This window comes from Larimichthys crocea, chromosome IX (genome assembly GCF_000972845.2).
Source record: "Larimichthys crocea isolate SSNF chromosome IX, L_crocea_2.0, whole genome shotgun sequence".
NCBI classification, from domain to species: Eukaryota; Metazoa; Chordata; class Actinopteri; family Sciaenidae; genus Larimichthys; species Larimichthys crocea.
Window position 1 is genome coordinate 13071057 of NC_040019.1, and position 15542 is coordinate 13086598.

Genomic DNA, 15542 nt, shown 5'->3' on the forward strand with positions numbered 1-15542 from the left:
CTTGGCTGCCCTTCCACCGCTCACCGGACGTCCTCCTGCTCTCAGAGCTACTTTTATTATTCCATAAATATTTCGATGGAAGGCAGATTGCGTTAGAGTTGATGTGATTTTTTTTGTTGTTGTAGCGTTCACTTTAATATTTTAAAAGATATTGTTTTTGGCCTTAAAGGTGCAGCGTCATTTCCTGTCCTGCAACTTTCCTTTTATTCTTTTTAATGTCGTCGCTCAGAGATGCGTCTGTAGCTGTGGTCGCCTGATGACCGTCAGGTAGTGACTCTTTTCTATCACTGAGAAAACAGTTGGGAACAATAACAGAAGAGAACAGCTGATGAACAATAACGGCAGCAATCATACAAACTTAATGTTCTTTGGTTGTTTACAGCTCGTGTTCACGTCTTCACCGAGTCCTGTCAGATTTATTTCTTAAATAAAATAGAACATTTTAAAATATCTATTTAGTTCAGCTTTGTTTACAGAAATGACTATGTGTATATATTTTAAGTTTTCTTAAATCAAAGCTGAACATGCAAGCTTTGGCGACCCCTAGTGGGAGTGTGGACCCTGAGGTTGGGAGCCAGTGTTACACAGTGTTGTAGTTCAGCTAAACCCGTTTACATCCGGTACTGTGAACTACTAAACTAAACTACTACTAATAATAATAATAATAAACATTATGACACAGGATGTCCAGATGTAGAAAACAAGTTCATATAAATACTATCAGTGGGTACATGTTTTATTGTTGGACTTTACTCAAAGGGAACACGTGACGAGGGCTTTTATTTTGAAGGTTTTGTGTTTCAGACATCGGTTTGGCACTGCCGGACCTTTGCATCAGTCCACTGCAGACATTTTTCGTGCCGTGCCAAAGTGGAGCTCATTAAAGAATTGGTCTGCTTCATTTTCCTGATGAGGAAACTTAGACGCTGAATCTGCAGCGACTCAGACGTGACCGGCGCTGTCGATGTCTGTGCTTTGTGTTGCACTCTGTCACAGATGTGTGTTCACGTATGTGTGTGTTGTCATGCATGTGTGCTTGCTGTCTCTGGATCAGCAGCTCAGTTCACTGCTCAGGCCTTTGAGTCCTGAAGAATGTTTGTTTGCTCCTGCGTGAAGTTTTTATCTTGTATGAACGACGTCTGTGTAAAAGACAGAAACTTCTGCACATGAATCTATCTGTCCCAAACGTGTGCACACATTTAAATATGATAAGTTATAAGTTAGTGTTCACTACACGTGGATCTGGATTACAACTTTATGTGCACAAAATATTCATCTTAATCATGCATCTGCATGGATTTTTTAAAAACAAGATCGTGACGAGAAAGGTTTGAATTGAACGGCCACGAGAGCAGACGATATGGATCTTGTTTAAATATGATGCTCAACGTATCAACTTTATTAATGTGAAATCATATTTTGTGCACACAGTATATGGATCTTGTTGACTTGATACATTTTATATAATGTCATGTTTTATGGACAGACAATCTTAAATAATGAATAATCATCTGGACTTTAGTCACACAGTATTAGAACGTTCTGATATATGATATATATGTTGTGTGCACAAGATCAGACAAGATTATATCTTATATACGTGCTCAAAATATATTATTACTATATGTAATATTAGATATACACTACAAAGCTATGTGGATCGAGGTCACACATGATTATATCTTTGTCTTATTTATGCGAGATAATATTTTCTACACGTGGATCTTTACTCGCTGACGTACATCAGATAATATTTAACGTGCACGTTCATCAAACTTTTTAATTCAGGAGAATATTTTGTGCACACACATTAGAACTCACTAATGTAACCACTAATGTATAACAAGTTAATAACTTGCACAAAATAAAAATTTTACACATCATATCTGGAGTTAATTCATGCACACAGGAATGATGTTTAAAACATGATGTTTCAAAGTGAAGCTGCCTCTCTTTTCATTAACCTTCATCTCCTCCTCCTCTTACACTCCACCCCTCTCCTCTCTCCTCACATGGCCCGATGCTAATCTCAGATTATTTCCTACCAGATGATTAATCTATCATTACATAATCACAACTTCTCCTTCACTGCACGCCACACACACACACACACACACACATCGTTTCAGTGTTCGCGTGTTAGGAAGCCTCTTCGTCTTACACACAGTTTCCTGCAAACATGATTTTATCTGATCAAGCAGTGATACCTGAACACGATCAACCTGAGTGTGAATATTAAGTTATATAATGTATATTATGTCAGACTGTGATGAACACATCAGGACATTATTTTAGGTAACTGCTCATTCTGATACTGAGGAGCAGTGAGCGCCGGTATGATGAGTTTGTGTCATTAACATTTAACATGAACATTTAACATTACCATCTGCACTGTGCATGTTCTACCTGTGCACCCAGACGTCCTCTGACCTGCAGCTCACCGCCTCAGTGCGAGCTTTGTGCTGTGCGAGCTGATCTGTTTCTCCCAGTTTGCCCTTGTGTCTCGCTGACAGCAGCTTGTTCTTCGTCTCGGTGACCTTAAATCAGATCACCGTGAACGTTTTGGTGACCTGTTGACCTTTCCTCGATCACCACGTCCAAACGTTACCTCAGCGGCGAGAACGTTGATTTAAAGTGTGGACGAGCCTCCGGCGACTTCCAGCGCAGCGTCGGTCTTTTAGTCCTGTTTGTTTTTCATGTATTAGCAGAGGACTGAAACCAGCTCGGAGGCAGAGGCAGAATCAAACAGCAATATAATATTTATCCAGGCTGGCAGGGACTGGCTACAGCACTCATTTAAAAGCTGCACTAATCAATCAGTCTAATTAGCAATGGACTGTTCATTTCTCCTCCGCTGGCGTTTTAGCATCTTTCAGCTCGTTGTTTTGACTGTTTTGGTTGAGTCTCCAAAGAAAGCGGAACATTTAGCAGATAAACAGCCACTTAAAGGTCCAGCGTGTCCGATTTATTTACAGATTATAATATTCATAAGTATGTTTTTGTATGTACAGACTGAACACTGGCTTTAAATGGGACCTGTGGTGCTTTTCGTGGCCACCGTAGTTTGAGGCGATCAGCGACTACGCCACCAAATGGCACAAAATCCTTAAACAGTGGGTGGAGTAGCTGCCCCAAAGTGTCCAAAAAAGGTGAAGCCAGCATCGGCATGAAGTGTGTAAAGTGACTCACAGTGAAAACAACGTTTGCCTCACGTAATTGATGTGTGAGCCGCTCGAGCCGCTCGCCTCCGTCTCCTTACAAAATGAAACATCATTATTCATTTCAACAGCCAACGTTTTCTTCCTCTTCCAAACCGCACAGAGGTGTTTCAGTCTTTTGTGCTCAGATAATTCATTTAGCAGAGATACAGATCACCTCCCTCCCTCCTCATGAAGCAGAAACTTTCATTTGAGATAAATGCCCACATGGTGCGGCGTCGCTCGCTCGTTAGTTCTTCAGTGTTTTGTGTTGATCTCGTGGAAACGCTGTCGTTTATTGTTCACAGCTCGCTTCATTAGTTACTCTTTCCTCAGTGTGTCTCAGAAGTGCAGGAAATGTAACTTTAGAAACCAGGCTGTAAACGTGAACATGGGGACTTATGGAGACACTTCTGGAGCCGGCCTCGAGTGGACGTTAGAGGAACTGCATGCATGCTTTTATTGTGAAGTAACTTTATTATAAGTAGCTTTAAAATGAGCTGATGGCAGCAGATGAGGAAACAGAAAAGTATTTACGTCTGGCCGATGTAATGTCATGTGTCACACTGATCCTCTGTCTCCATCCGTCACCTCCATCTGTCACATCCTCCTCCTCGTCTGTGCTCTCGGCTCCTTTCAACTAAAGAAGTTCAGGAGTTTCACTTCATGTTTCTCGCTCCTCGTCGCTCTCTTTGATTCTCCCCCACGCCTCCTCCTCCCTGTCCTGTCTGCTCGCGTCTCTTTTTGCTTCAGCGGAGAACAGGAGTCTCACTTTCTCCTCCTGTTTCATCCATCGCTCCTCCGAGTCTGTCAGTGTGTCATCATCCCTCTGCACCCTCCAGTGATTCCCAGCAGACTGTATCCTCCACGTCTCTCTGACGCCGTCCTCCCCTCACACTCTCTGTTCTTCTGTTGTTAATCACGCTTGACGTTTCTGTTCGTTTGCACTTTTATTGCACTCGGTGACTTCGCTGTGTTCCAGCAGTTACAGTTCTCCTTAATCGCTCTAACACTTCTGTCCTCAAATTAGAGTTTACGATTCAGCTGATCTGCAGGTCTCTGGAGGAAGCTCATTAAGTGTAAGAAGAGTTTACTCGGTTATTTCTGAGTCGTTTGCAGTCAGTTAGGGACCGTCCTCAAATCATTTACATACAAGGTCAAAAAACAGAAAACTGCCAAACAAGAACGGTAATATTAAAGTTATAATAATAAAAATAAACAACGCAAATAAATGTCAAACTGTAAATTCACAGAAATTTTCAGTTAAGGTTTTACAGGGAAAGACTCTTATTTTACAGATTATTGTATTCAGATGTTCCCTGAATTACTTCTACAGAGAAATGTCGTTATTTTACAGATCTTATTGAATTATTATGATCAAACACACTCAATAAAGTGACGATATTAATAGTTCTACAGAGAAACGGCGTTATTTTACAGATTTTCTTCTTATTTTCAACACATTCAAACACTGACGTGATGTAGGAAAGCAATATTGTAACTAATACAGCAGTTATTTGTACAAAAATGAGAAATGAGTTTTGTAAAACCCAGAAAACTACTGTAAAAATGTTTTACTTTGATAGTTTTACTATGCATGCATCATATTCTGATGTTAAATATTTACCATCATGGTTTTATGGAAGCCATAAAGTGTGAACAATTTACATTTATTCAGTTTTAGGATCATTTCATGGATTTCGTTTTTCTTTTCTTGATCTGTTAAAAATTCGGTTATGTAACCGTTCGTTTCTTTAGACCAGCTGTTTTTTTTATACTTTCACACACTTTGCCCACACACACACTTCTGGAGTGAATCCAGTGCCCTTGACACGAGGTCGTGTGCGGCACTTCAGCCTCTTGTTGAGCATCACAACAATAAACACTTAAATAAAAATCACATTTTTTTCACAGATGGAAAAACTGAGACCATTGTTTTTTTTTTACACATCTCCATACCTGTAAATACATTTATTAGGCAGCACTGCAGACTTTATCTATAAACAGACTCACTCACTTGATTTTAACACAAAAAAATGCCACGAATAAATAAATAGAACTCAGCTATATCCACTATGTGGATCAGTTTGATTTAGAATAGTGGAATAAACTCGTGTATGTGGTGGTTAGTGGTATAAATACCCAGATCTGTTTGTTCTGCTGCCATGAATGAATAAGCTGCTTCAGTTATCTTCATGAAAGCCGCCACAGTGTAACAGTTGTCAGATAAAGTGCTTCACGTGTCGGAGTCTGTTCACACTCTCACCTCTGCTGACACCACACGAAGACTTTCCAGCTGAATGCTTGTTTATTCCTCCAGCTGCATAAATATCACAGCGAAGTCCTTCAAAGGAGAAATCTGATGCTTTAAGATTTAACATTGATGGTCGACCCCTAACTGGACGGGGTCACCTCTGCGGGTACGAAGCCCAGCTCGGCGTCTTTATTTCACCAACCACTAAAAGTCAGTCCCAGATTTACTCTTGTCCGGCAGCTTCTTGCTCGCTCACTCTCTGACGCTGTTACATTTCCAGCTCCTGTTCTGGCACGACGCTAGCTCTGCTCCCCATCAGTATTCTACTGTAAACCTCCTTGTCTTCTTCCCGGTGGTTTCAAAACGCCTGTGGTACAAGCGTTAACACTCCCCCCGGTGCTAACGGCAGCTACAGTTTACTTCACTCTCTCCTTTTCTCTTCTGAGCTTCCTCCGTCAAACGTCCTCTTCACTCTCTTCTCCTCTGCCATCATGTCCGTAGAGGCTGCTCAGACCTTTCTCACTCGTGTTTTTGTGTGATCAGCCGTGTCGGCTTGTGCAAACGGGCGGTGGTTAAACGAGAATCGACATATTTGCAAATATTATGACATCACCTGTAAAGCCATTTCTCTCGCCTACCACTTTTCCATCTTCAGCCTGTAATTTAGTTTCTCCTCGGTCCAACACAGTTATCAATTACAGGCGACCCCGCTGAGGAAAAGAATGAGCAGAAAAATACGATTTAACCGTTCTCGAGCATGAAGTTTCTGCGTCGTGTGTTTGTGCATGCTTGTCTCAGAAGGAGAGGAGCTGTCATACAACAGTGTGTATATTTATTTATTTAGCATGTGTGTGTTTGTCTGACCTCACTCAGGCAGGGACAGGTTAAGACTCTAATGCTGGAGGAGCATGTGAAGTTGTGATGTCGTGTCTGTTTGTGTGACAGATGTTGCAGAGGTGCACAGCTGTCGTTGCTTTATTCACCATCTGCATCCAAGGGAAGGCGACGTGAATGAAAAACGCTCTGCCTGGGATTGATCTGGACTTTTACTGCAGATAGAAACATGATGAACTGCTCAGAACCTTTTTGTCTAATTAATCCCGTCGTCATAAATGTGTTGGATCTGTTTCCTGTCTGCTTTCTGACTGACTGCTCGACCGACTGCTCTCCTACCCACTGTGTTTATCTGTGGAGCGTTCTGCTTCCATCTGCTATTTTTACCTGTATTACACTCTTTTTTTTTTTTACACAGTAACCACCCACTTTACAACCAGCAGATGGCTTCTCTCACCGTTGTTGCTGAGCACTAATTCAGCACTTTGTGTTTCCTTGCACAGCCCCAGACAAACAGCACGAGAAACAGCATAGTCACCAGCCCCAAAGGCAACATCCCCTCTGCTGCGCTGGTATGCAGCTCTGTGTCCGTCCGTCTGTCTGTCTGTCCGTTACACTTTCACAATAAGAGTGTGTGTCGGTGTGTGATAGATCAGAGTGACTTTGGAATACTGTTATAATTTGGTAAATGTGCTTATTGATGTTCTTTCCAAGAGTTAAAGCAACTTCAAAACACTAGAAATTGTTACTTTTGCCATTTAGCGCCCCCATTTTAACAGTGTAAGCCCACTGTGCTACATGTGGACATTTCCTGCTTTCCCAGCTCCTGTTCTGGCACCACACCAGCTCTGTTCCCCATCAGTATTCTCCTGTAAACCACCTCGTCTACTTCTCAGTGGTTCAAAGCTCCTGTGGTACAAACTGAGCTAACAGCAGCTAACAGACTGAGCTAACATGCGCTAACAGCAGCTACAGCTGTCAGCAGGTTACTTCACTGTCCATCATAAACTCTGTAAATCACAGAGAGTTGAGGCGGAGCAGCCGGAGGACATCAGAGGGAAAACCAGAAAACATTTCCTCCATAAAATATGATCCAGTTTCACCAGAATCAGTGAAATAGTTGCTGCTGTGTGACTTAGTGCCGTAAAGCGTTACGGACTTCTCCCGACCCGGAGCCCAAAGTTACATAGTGTGAGAACAGACGTACGAATGACAGAGACACCGTTCAGCTGATCACAGGTCAGTGTGGATCAGCATAAAGACTGGAAACAGCGGCCTTGTCACTTTAGTTTCACACTTAACGGTCCAACACGCTCTCAGTAAGAAAGCAAATAAGCAAAACTTGGAGAACTTTGAATGTGTCCTGAACCGCAGTCACAAAAACTGTTGACCACATCATTCCAGATGTTTGATCATGTTCCAGATGTTTGATCATGTTCCACGTGTGTCATTTTGTGGTTTAGAAAGTCCTGAAAATGTTTTGAAACATTCGACTGTTACTGAATGTGACAAGAATCGACTGATGTGGGAGAGAGTTGATTTAATAACGATCGATCATTAGCATTGCCATCCTCCATCCTCGTCCTCTCTCCTGATCTTAAACTCTCGTGTTGTCATCATAAATCATCGCCTCCCTTTCTTTCATCCTTTCTCTCCATTCTTCCTCCAGGAGCCTCAGACTACTGTTATCCATAATCCAGTAGATGGGATCAAGGTACATCCCCCTCCCCTCCATCTCTTTGTTTTCATTCCTCATCCTCGTCTCCACCTGTGGGTAAAAACCTGTTGTTGTTGTTGTTGCTGAATATATTTACGTATCTCTGTGTGCATTTATTTTGTATAATCCTGCATGAAGTAAGAGTGTGAGATCCCGTGAGGTGTTGTCGTACGCTGCCCCTCTGTGTCCTCATGAATGGAGTCAGTGGTTTGTTGCTGCTGGCTGAGCGATGTCACTGTCGCAGTCGTCCGAGTCCGTCAGCACAGGAGAACCTCGATCTGTAGACGGGATTGTGGCGGTGCTGCTGAGTCACGCGTGCAGCTGTGTCTGCTCTGTATTTCTTGGCAAACTCGTGGTGTTAAGATGGAGTAGAAACTTAGTGTTGTGTGTGTTTGTGTGTGTGTTTGTGGGTGTGTGTTTGTGGGTGTATGCATGTCTGTATTTTTGGATTTCTTGAGTAGTAATTAACATTTTGCTCTGTGCGCTTTGCAGGAATCATCTGACAGCAGCAACACCACTATTGAGGATGAAGATGTGAAAGGTCGGTTGCACACACACACACACACACACACACACACACACACACATATATATATAGATCCACGTGCCCGTGTGTTGCATGTTTTGTTGTTCGGACAAACCAGAACTGTTTGAAAATGAAGATGTCTTCAGTGTAAACAGTTACAGTCGAGATTTATGTTGGATTTTACAAACAGAAGCAAGTTCTGCCGAGCAGGGTGGAAGTAACCGATTACAGCTACGCTGTCAAAACGTCTCCTGGTTCCAGATTTGCTGCTTTTTTCTTTCAATGATTCGAATGTTGGTGTAATAATGTCGAGGTTCGGACTGTTGGTTGGACAAAACAAACATTGTGAAGGTGTCACTCTGCAAATTTTTCAGAATTTTTACAAAAATAATAATGTTGTATTCTTGTAATTTGATACTCTTATGGTTCTTTTGTTTGATTTTGTTATTTGCTGTCTACTTTTATTTATATTAAGGTGTCCTTGGGTGACAGAAAGGCGCCTAGGAAATAAACTGTATTATTATTATAAACCAAATAGATTAATGGAGAAATTAATCAGCAGATAGCAAGACACTAATTAAGTAGCAAATGAATGGCTGCTCAACCTTTTTCTAACATCATTTTAGCTTTTAAAGGAGGAAGTTGACCGAGGCTTGCTCAGATGTGATTGGAGGACAGAGCAAAATGTGACGACATTTCTTATTTATGTTCGTAATTTTTTACACAAACCAAACAATCAATGCATTCATGGGGAAAATAATCAGCGGATGAATCCAGAATTAAAATATTATAATATAGTTTAAAACTCCACTGAGAGCAGATATACTGTACAACAGGGCGCAGGACATTTCACTGATTATGCTTCCATACTTCAATCCAGAGAGAGAGAGACTGGCAGAGAGAGGGAGGGAGAGACAGAGCGAGTTAAGCCTTTCCTCTCAGTGTGGGGAGGAAGCGAGGGGAGAAGGACACAGTAAATCTCATCTAAAGAGCTCGGACAAGAATAGCGTGATGAGCCGAAAGCAGCCTCGCGTCCAAACGGGAGATATGATGTATGATGGATGGAGGTAGAGAGCGACGCGGCGGATAGATGGAGCGAGGAGGGACGCTGTATATTTGAAACATGGACACGAAGGCGCTCGCGGAGCGGGAAGCAACGCAACTTTTTGCATGGAAGTAGTTTTAGCATGGAGGAGATTTCACTCACGGATGAAAGAGAGATGATTTACAATGAGTAACAAACTGTCAGGTGAGTCTGAACCGAGCTGCTCGCTCTGCAGGAGTTTGTTCAGGTTAGTCAGGGAGTTTGCAGCTCTGAGGCTTGGGGTGCGTTCACATTATCCTCACATGTTTTTCTGTTGTTTCTTCTCCTCAGCTCGCAAACAGGAGATCATAAAGATCACAGAGCAGCTGATCGAAGCTGTCAACAATGGAGACTTTGAGGCCTACGCGTGAGTCCACCTCTCCGGTTTTATAGAAACGTGTTTCTGTGAAATGAACCAGCAGCCACAGAGAGGCATTAATGTGATGGACGTACAAATGTCTTTTGTCTCTGTATTAAGAGATTAAAGTGTAATTACAGCCATTGTTTCATCCTCTCTCTCTCTGCTTACTGCACAATTAAGAATAATGCTCGGCAGATTGAGGGAGGGAGAAAAAATGAATGAAGTCAAGTGATAAAAATTCAAATCCTCATGATGACACAGTCACTGGTGCTATATTTACTCAAGTACTCTACTTTATTACAAATTCGAGGTACTTTAACTTCAGTTTTATCCACAACATCTCAGTCAAATCTACTTTTCACTGAACACTTCAATGCAAACGTGCTGATGTTGCAGCAGATCACTAAACACAGTACACTGCTGGATGCTGCTAAATCTGACACACTGGTCCTTTAAGTACATATTTGAGGTACTTGTACTTTACTTGAGTATTCCCACTGCATGCAACTTTATACTTTTATTCCTCTACATTTGTCTGCCAGCTTTAGTTTGACTAAACGTGTTGGTGATGAAGAGTTCCTCTGTGTGTCGAGAAGATTTTTCCTCTTTCTTTAAAAACGTTACGTCACAAAGCTGGAAACAAACATATGAGGATCTTATAGACCAGATTAAACTAGTCAGCAGAATATAAAATTAAAATGAGCTCAGCCTTAAACATCTACAGCAGTGAAATGAAACGCTGAAGAAGGAATATGAATCCAAAAACATCGAATACAATAAAAAAAACACTGACAGAGAACATTTTAACTTGATAATACCTCTGTACTGCTGAATATTTTTACTTCAGGATCTGAATACTTCCAGAACTGGAAACGTTTGAATTACGTTTATTTAATTTAGTTACTAAGTCAAAATGATAAGAAAGTAAATTAAACTCGTCAAACACAGTGTGTTCGTTTCATCAACGAGAACGGTGCCGACAAATGTTCCTCAACAACCTTTTTTCCGTGACGAAGATGAGCTAAAAATAGATGTTTGTTAATAAAAACGATGACCAATGAGAGTGAGCAAAGTGTTCCCGGTGACCTGTCAGACATTCACAGGCAGGTCAGGATGTTTCATCTTTGTCCACAAAGATGAAACATTAATCAGCGATCTGAACCCGACCTCCAACTTTCTGCATTACAGCAGCACAGTTATCAGGACTGAGGGTCTGATCCTGCTGTCGTCAGATCTACAGGATGACAGGAACTTAGTTACTGCGTATTATTATTTTCTGTACAGGAGATAAACGAGAACATTTAGCGTCTAAAGCATTTAGAGTTTTTAATGTGACTTTGAAGTGATGCATGTTTTTACAGGAAGATCTGCGACCCCGGTCTGACCTCGTTTGAGCCGGAGGGGCTGGGTAATCTGGTGGAGGGAATGGACTTCCATCGATTTTATTTTGACAATCGTAAGAGCACAAAGTATTATTATTACTTTTTATTACTTAAATTTCGAGGCTATGTTCTAAAGCCGGATCCTTCTCTGCCATCAGTCCTCTCCAAGAACAGCAAACCCATCCACACCACCATCCTCAACCCTCATGTGCACATGATCGGGGATGACGCCGCGTGCATTGCCTACATCCGCCTGACGCAGTTTGTGGACGGGCAGGGACGTCCCCGCTCCAGCCAATCAGAAGAGACCAGAGTATGGCACCGCAGGGAAAGCCGGTGGCAAAACGTCCACTTCCACTGCTCAGGAGCTCCCGCTGCCCCGCTGCAGGGATGAGGTACAGGAATATACGACATGAACACAAGCTTTAAAAAATCAATAACAATAAATAAACTCAGATTCAAGAAAACAGTTAAATTCAATAATTTGCTTTCTTGATGATTTAACGTCAGGTCCCCACAAGTGATGAAACAAACTAATATCCCCACAACGCTGGTTCACCAACACACTCACTCACACACAAAAAAACAACTGTACGTGCTCGAGGGTAAATCGAGAAATAATATTGCTTCATATCTCCAGGATGTGCTGTCAGGTAACAAGTTAGCAACTGTTTCCAGTGGGAATGAGTCAGTGTTGTGTTTGCAGTCCTCCCATATGTCCAAAAAAATCAGGTATTGCAGGTTTCATCTCAGAAAAACGTCACTGTTTGTCTCCACCTTTTGTTTTGTTGAGAGTGAAAGAGAGTAAATACTGGATAGGATTATAATCAAGGTCATTGGTGAGCTACTCGAGGCAAAAACATGTTTATGTGCTTCTTTAACTTCATTTTGAAGTTAAGTTTTCTCTTTTCAGGTATATCAGCCTGGTGAAGGATCTTGTGGATAATCTAAGAGAGCGAATCGGCGCCGAGAGAGAGGTCCAGGTGGATGGAGGGTGGCTTAAAGGAGTCTGAGGAGTCGCCCTGCACACCCACCTCGCTCTTCTTTCTCTCTCTTTTTGTCTCTCTACAACCTCAAAACACAAACAGTAACGCCGACGCTCCCATCGCCAAAACCCCACCCGCGCTACAGCAGAGGGCGACTCAGCCAAAAAATAAAGAAAGGAAACTCTTTAACCCGCAGCAACACACCTGGACAACACCTGTCCTCGTCTCCTTGATTCTGTGGCAAAGCCTCCAGCGTGGCGCTCTCCTTTTCCTCCTCCTCAAGCATAAAGTTACTTACTTCTAGTATTACTATGGCTGCAGTCTGTTGTTGTGCTCTTTCACCTGTACAGTATATTTCTTAGTCCTTTTAAACCTCCTCTTCTGGTATCTTCTTTTTTAATGACGAGCATGACTCTTACCTGTGTTCCAGTGGCTGTTTCCTTTCTGCACGACTAAGGCTGCCTGTGTGAAACGAACAAACAGTACCACGAGTCTCGCAGAGACGGCGGTGGGTGTATTTAATCATCCCTTTTGTTTTGATATTCAATGCAGCTTTTTGTTTTTGTTGTTGTCCCCCCCCCTCCACTCGCCTCGCCTCTTTCTCTGGAGTGCAGTTGACCCCGAACCGACGCCTCCGTTTTGTTCGCCGGACCCGTCTGAGCCACTCAGTGAAAACCATGCAAGCATGCTAAGATATTACTGTCGTTACCTGATTCTCTATGTACTGAACATTGCAAGTTAACTACTGGAGTTATGACAATGGTTGAAATTATAGTATCATGCTGTTTATGTAAATTTCCAGTTTCGTCGTGGTGACTTAACTACAAATATGCTGTAGCTGGTATTTAATTGCATGATATTCCAAGTTAATAACGTCGGTACGTTGGGTGTTATCGTGCATCTCTTTTTTGTTTTTGGACTGAACTGTTGGTGAGCTATAATCTATTGCCTCTATTTTCTGGGCTTTGTAAGTGCATAAACTTTAAATTCTTTTGTGTTACTATGATAGTGTAGTGTGTGAGGATCATGACAGAATATGCCTTTTGAAGAAAACTGCTGGATCCAGATCAGTTTTAGGCTCTTTAACGTATTAAAGACAGAAATCCAAGAACATATTTAATATTTTATTGTTTTTAGAATCGATCGGACTGAAGAAAATGTCAGATTTTTATTTTTTGCTCCACATTAAAATACAGAAATCTAAACAAGTAAACAAGTAAACAAGGCACTGATATTGGGGACATATATTTATTTATTTGGTTCAACATACATGTCGAAACAAGCATCTCCAAAACAGCTTTGTGATAATTCACAGACCTGTCCTCAAGAGGGCGCCAACATCTAACCACAGAGAATTACTGTAACTCTGAGTCAACAATATACGATCATTGAGGTGGTTCCATTCAGGATTCAACAATAAATAATGTCTGTATGCATGCATACATACGCTGGTGTTTTTAGAGTTTGTCATGGTAGTAAATGGAGAGCCTGATATTTTCTGAGTATACAGTGAATAAAGTTTGAAACGAGGAAAATAAACAAAAGAAAGTTGAACTATTTTTGGACTTTGCAAATTGAGCCAAAAGCATCTTTAAATACTTCAAGTTTGACTCACTGTCAGAGTTTATTTTGAACATTTGTACAATGAAACTCAAATCGGGCTTGAAGCCAAAACCAACAGTCCTCCTCCCTGTCCAGTCTAAAGCCTGACAGCATCCGGGCTTTAACAGGATTACTATGAAGTAATCGTCCCCTTTGGCAAACACTCTTTATTCCATTGATTAGGATTTGGCCGCGGTGTCACGTTAACCCTCATGATCAGCAGACGACTGAGTAATAGTAAGAGAACGTGAGTGTATGTACAAGCTTTCTTTTTTTAAATCTATCATACAGGTACTGACAGTGATGATGATGATGATGATGATGATGATGATGATGATGATGATGATTCCTCTGGTGTGCATTCCAAGTCTTATCAATATTAAAATGTGATCAGATGTAATCAGTGTGTGAACCAATAAAATGACAATGCAGAGAGCAACTCACCCCCGTCTCTTATCTCCACTCAGTGTGTGTGTGTGTGTGTGTGTGTGTGTGTGTGTGTGTGTGATCTCATTGGTTGTTTAGTGTAATCTAGTCAGTTATTCAGTACTAACCAGAGGGCAGAGTTTAACCTGAGTGAGAAGAAACAGCTCGGGGATCAATAAAGGGAGTCAGTGAGTTTAAAGAACAGTCAGACTTTAACGTAGCTTAAATTTATCAATTTGCACCATTAAAACAAAATAAACATTAAACATATGACGTATACACACTAACCTGCGTCCAATCATGGACATCTGTGCATGCTACGTGCATGAATACACCAAGTGTCAGACTGATACTGAAACTAAAACTTGTTTTAAATTACATTCAAATGTTACTTTCATTTGACATTCTGCAGTATTTTAATAGTATAATATGTTTCACATTTTTAAATGTTTATTCCATTATTTAAGAATTCCTTCATGTGCCACTAGAGGGAGGTTGTGTATGACACGTACCATAGTTTGAAGAACTAGTTTCACTGTGGTTATGTCAAATTTGTACAGAGATGTAAGAGAAGTTAAATACCACAGTCTCTGTCTTAGAGTTTTTATTTTATAAGTTTTATGTTAACTTGATTTATTTTTTATTATTAAACAGAATCAGAAAAGTAGATAAAGCTGTCAGATTATTGTACAAGTACCTATAAAAGGTGTAGTACTGCAGCGAACGTACTGACTTTCAAATACTGCATTTCAGAGAAACATAATGCACTTTAGTTGACATATTTCATAATTCAGAGTTTACTTAAAACATGTATGATAAGTTTTATTTAAGTTTATCCTCCACCACGGCACAGGAATCACTCATGCGGCCTCGTAGTCGTGTTTATCATCGTCAGCTTGGAAAGTTCATTAACTTGCTCTTTACATAATCAGACTGAGGGCAAAGGTTGATATTTATTGCTCTGTTCGGCGTAGTCCTACAAATGAAGTACATCTGGCAGCGATCCAGAACTTATGAAAGTACGAACTGTGCAAGAACAACAGGTAACAAATCAGACACGTCAGATTCCTGCAGAGCCGCCAGCATGAATCATGACAGTACAAAGGTATTTGAATGATGATGTGCTGAGACAAACTTCTGTTTACCTAACGCCATGATAAAATGTTGTTTTGC

The 15542-nt window shown here is 41.2% G+C and overlaps 1 protein-coding gene across 3 annotated transcripts in view; it reads left to right on the top strand.

Moving 5' to 3' along the window:
- The window catches only part of camk2b2 (calcium/calmodulin-dependent protein kinase (CaM kinase) II beta 2), a 39425-nt gene extending 25042 nt beyond the window's left edge, over nt 1-14383 (top strand). For 2 of the 3 annotated variants that reach the window (XM_027282074.1, XM_019278701.2), the window contains exons 15-21: nt 6789-6857; nt 7955-7999; nt 8495-8543; nt 9904-9979; nt 11335-11429; nt 11514-11750; nt 12269-14383. In XM_027282074.1, coding sequence (XP_027137875.1) covers nt 6789-6857; nt 7955-7999; nt 8495-8543; nt 9904-9979; nt 11335-11429; nt 11514-11749 — 570 coding nt within the window. In that variant the 3' untranslated portion in view covers nt 11750; nt 12269-14383. The remainder of the gene's footprint in view (nt 1-6788; nt 6858-7954; nt 8000-8494; nt 8544-9903; nt 9980-11334; nt 11430-11513; nt 11751-12268) is intronic. The other variant, XM_027282075.1, reaches the window with a different exon arrangement.
- The last annotated feature ends 1159 nt before the right edge of the window (nt 14384-15542 follow it).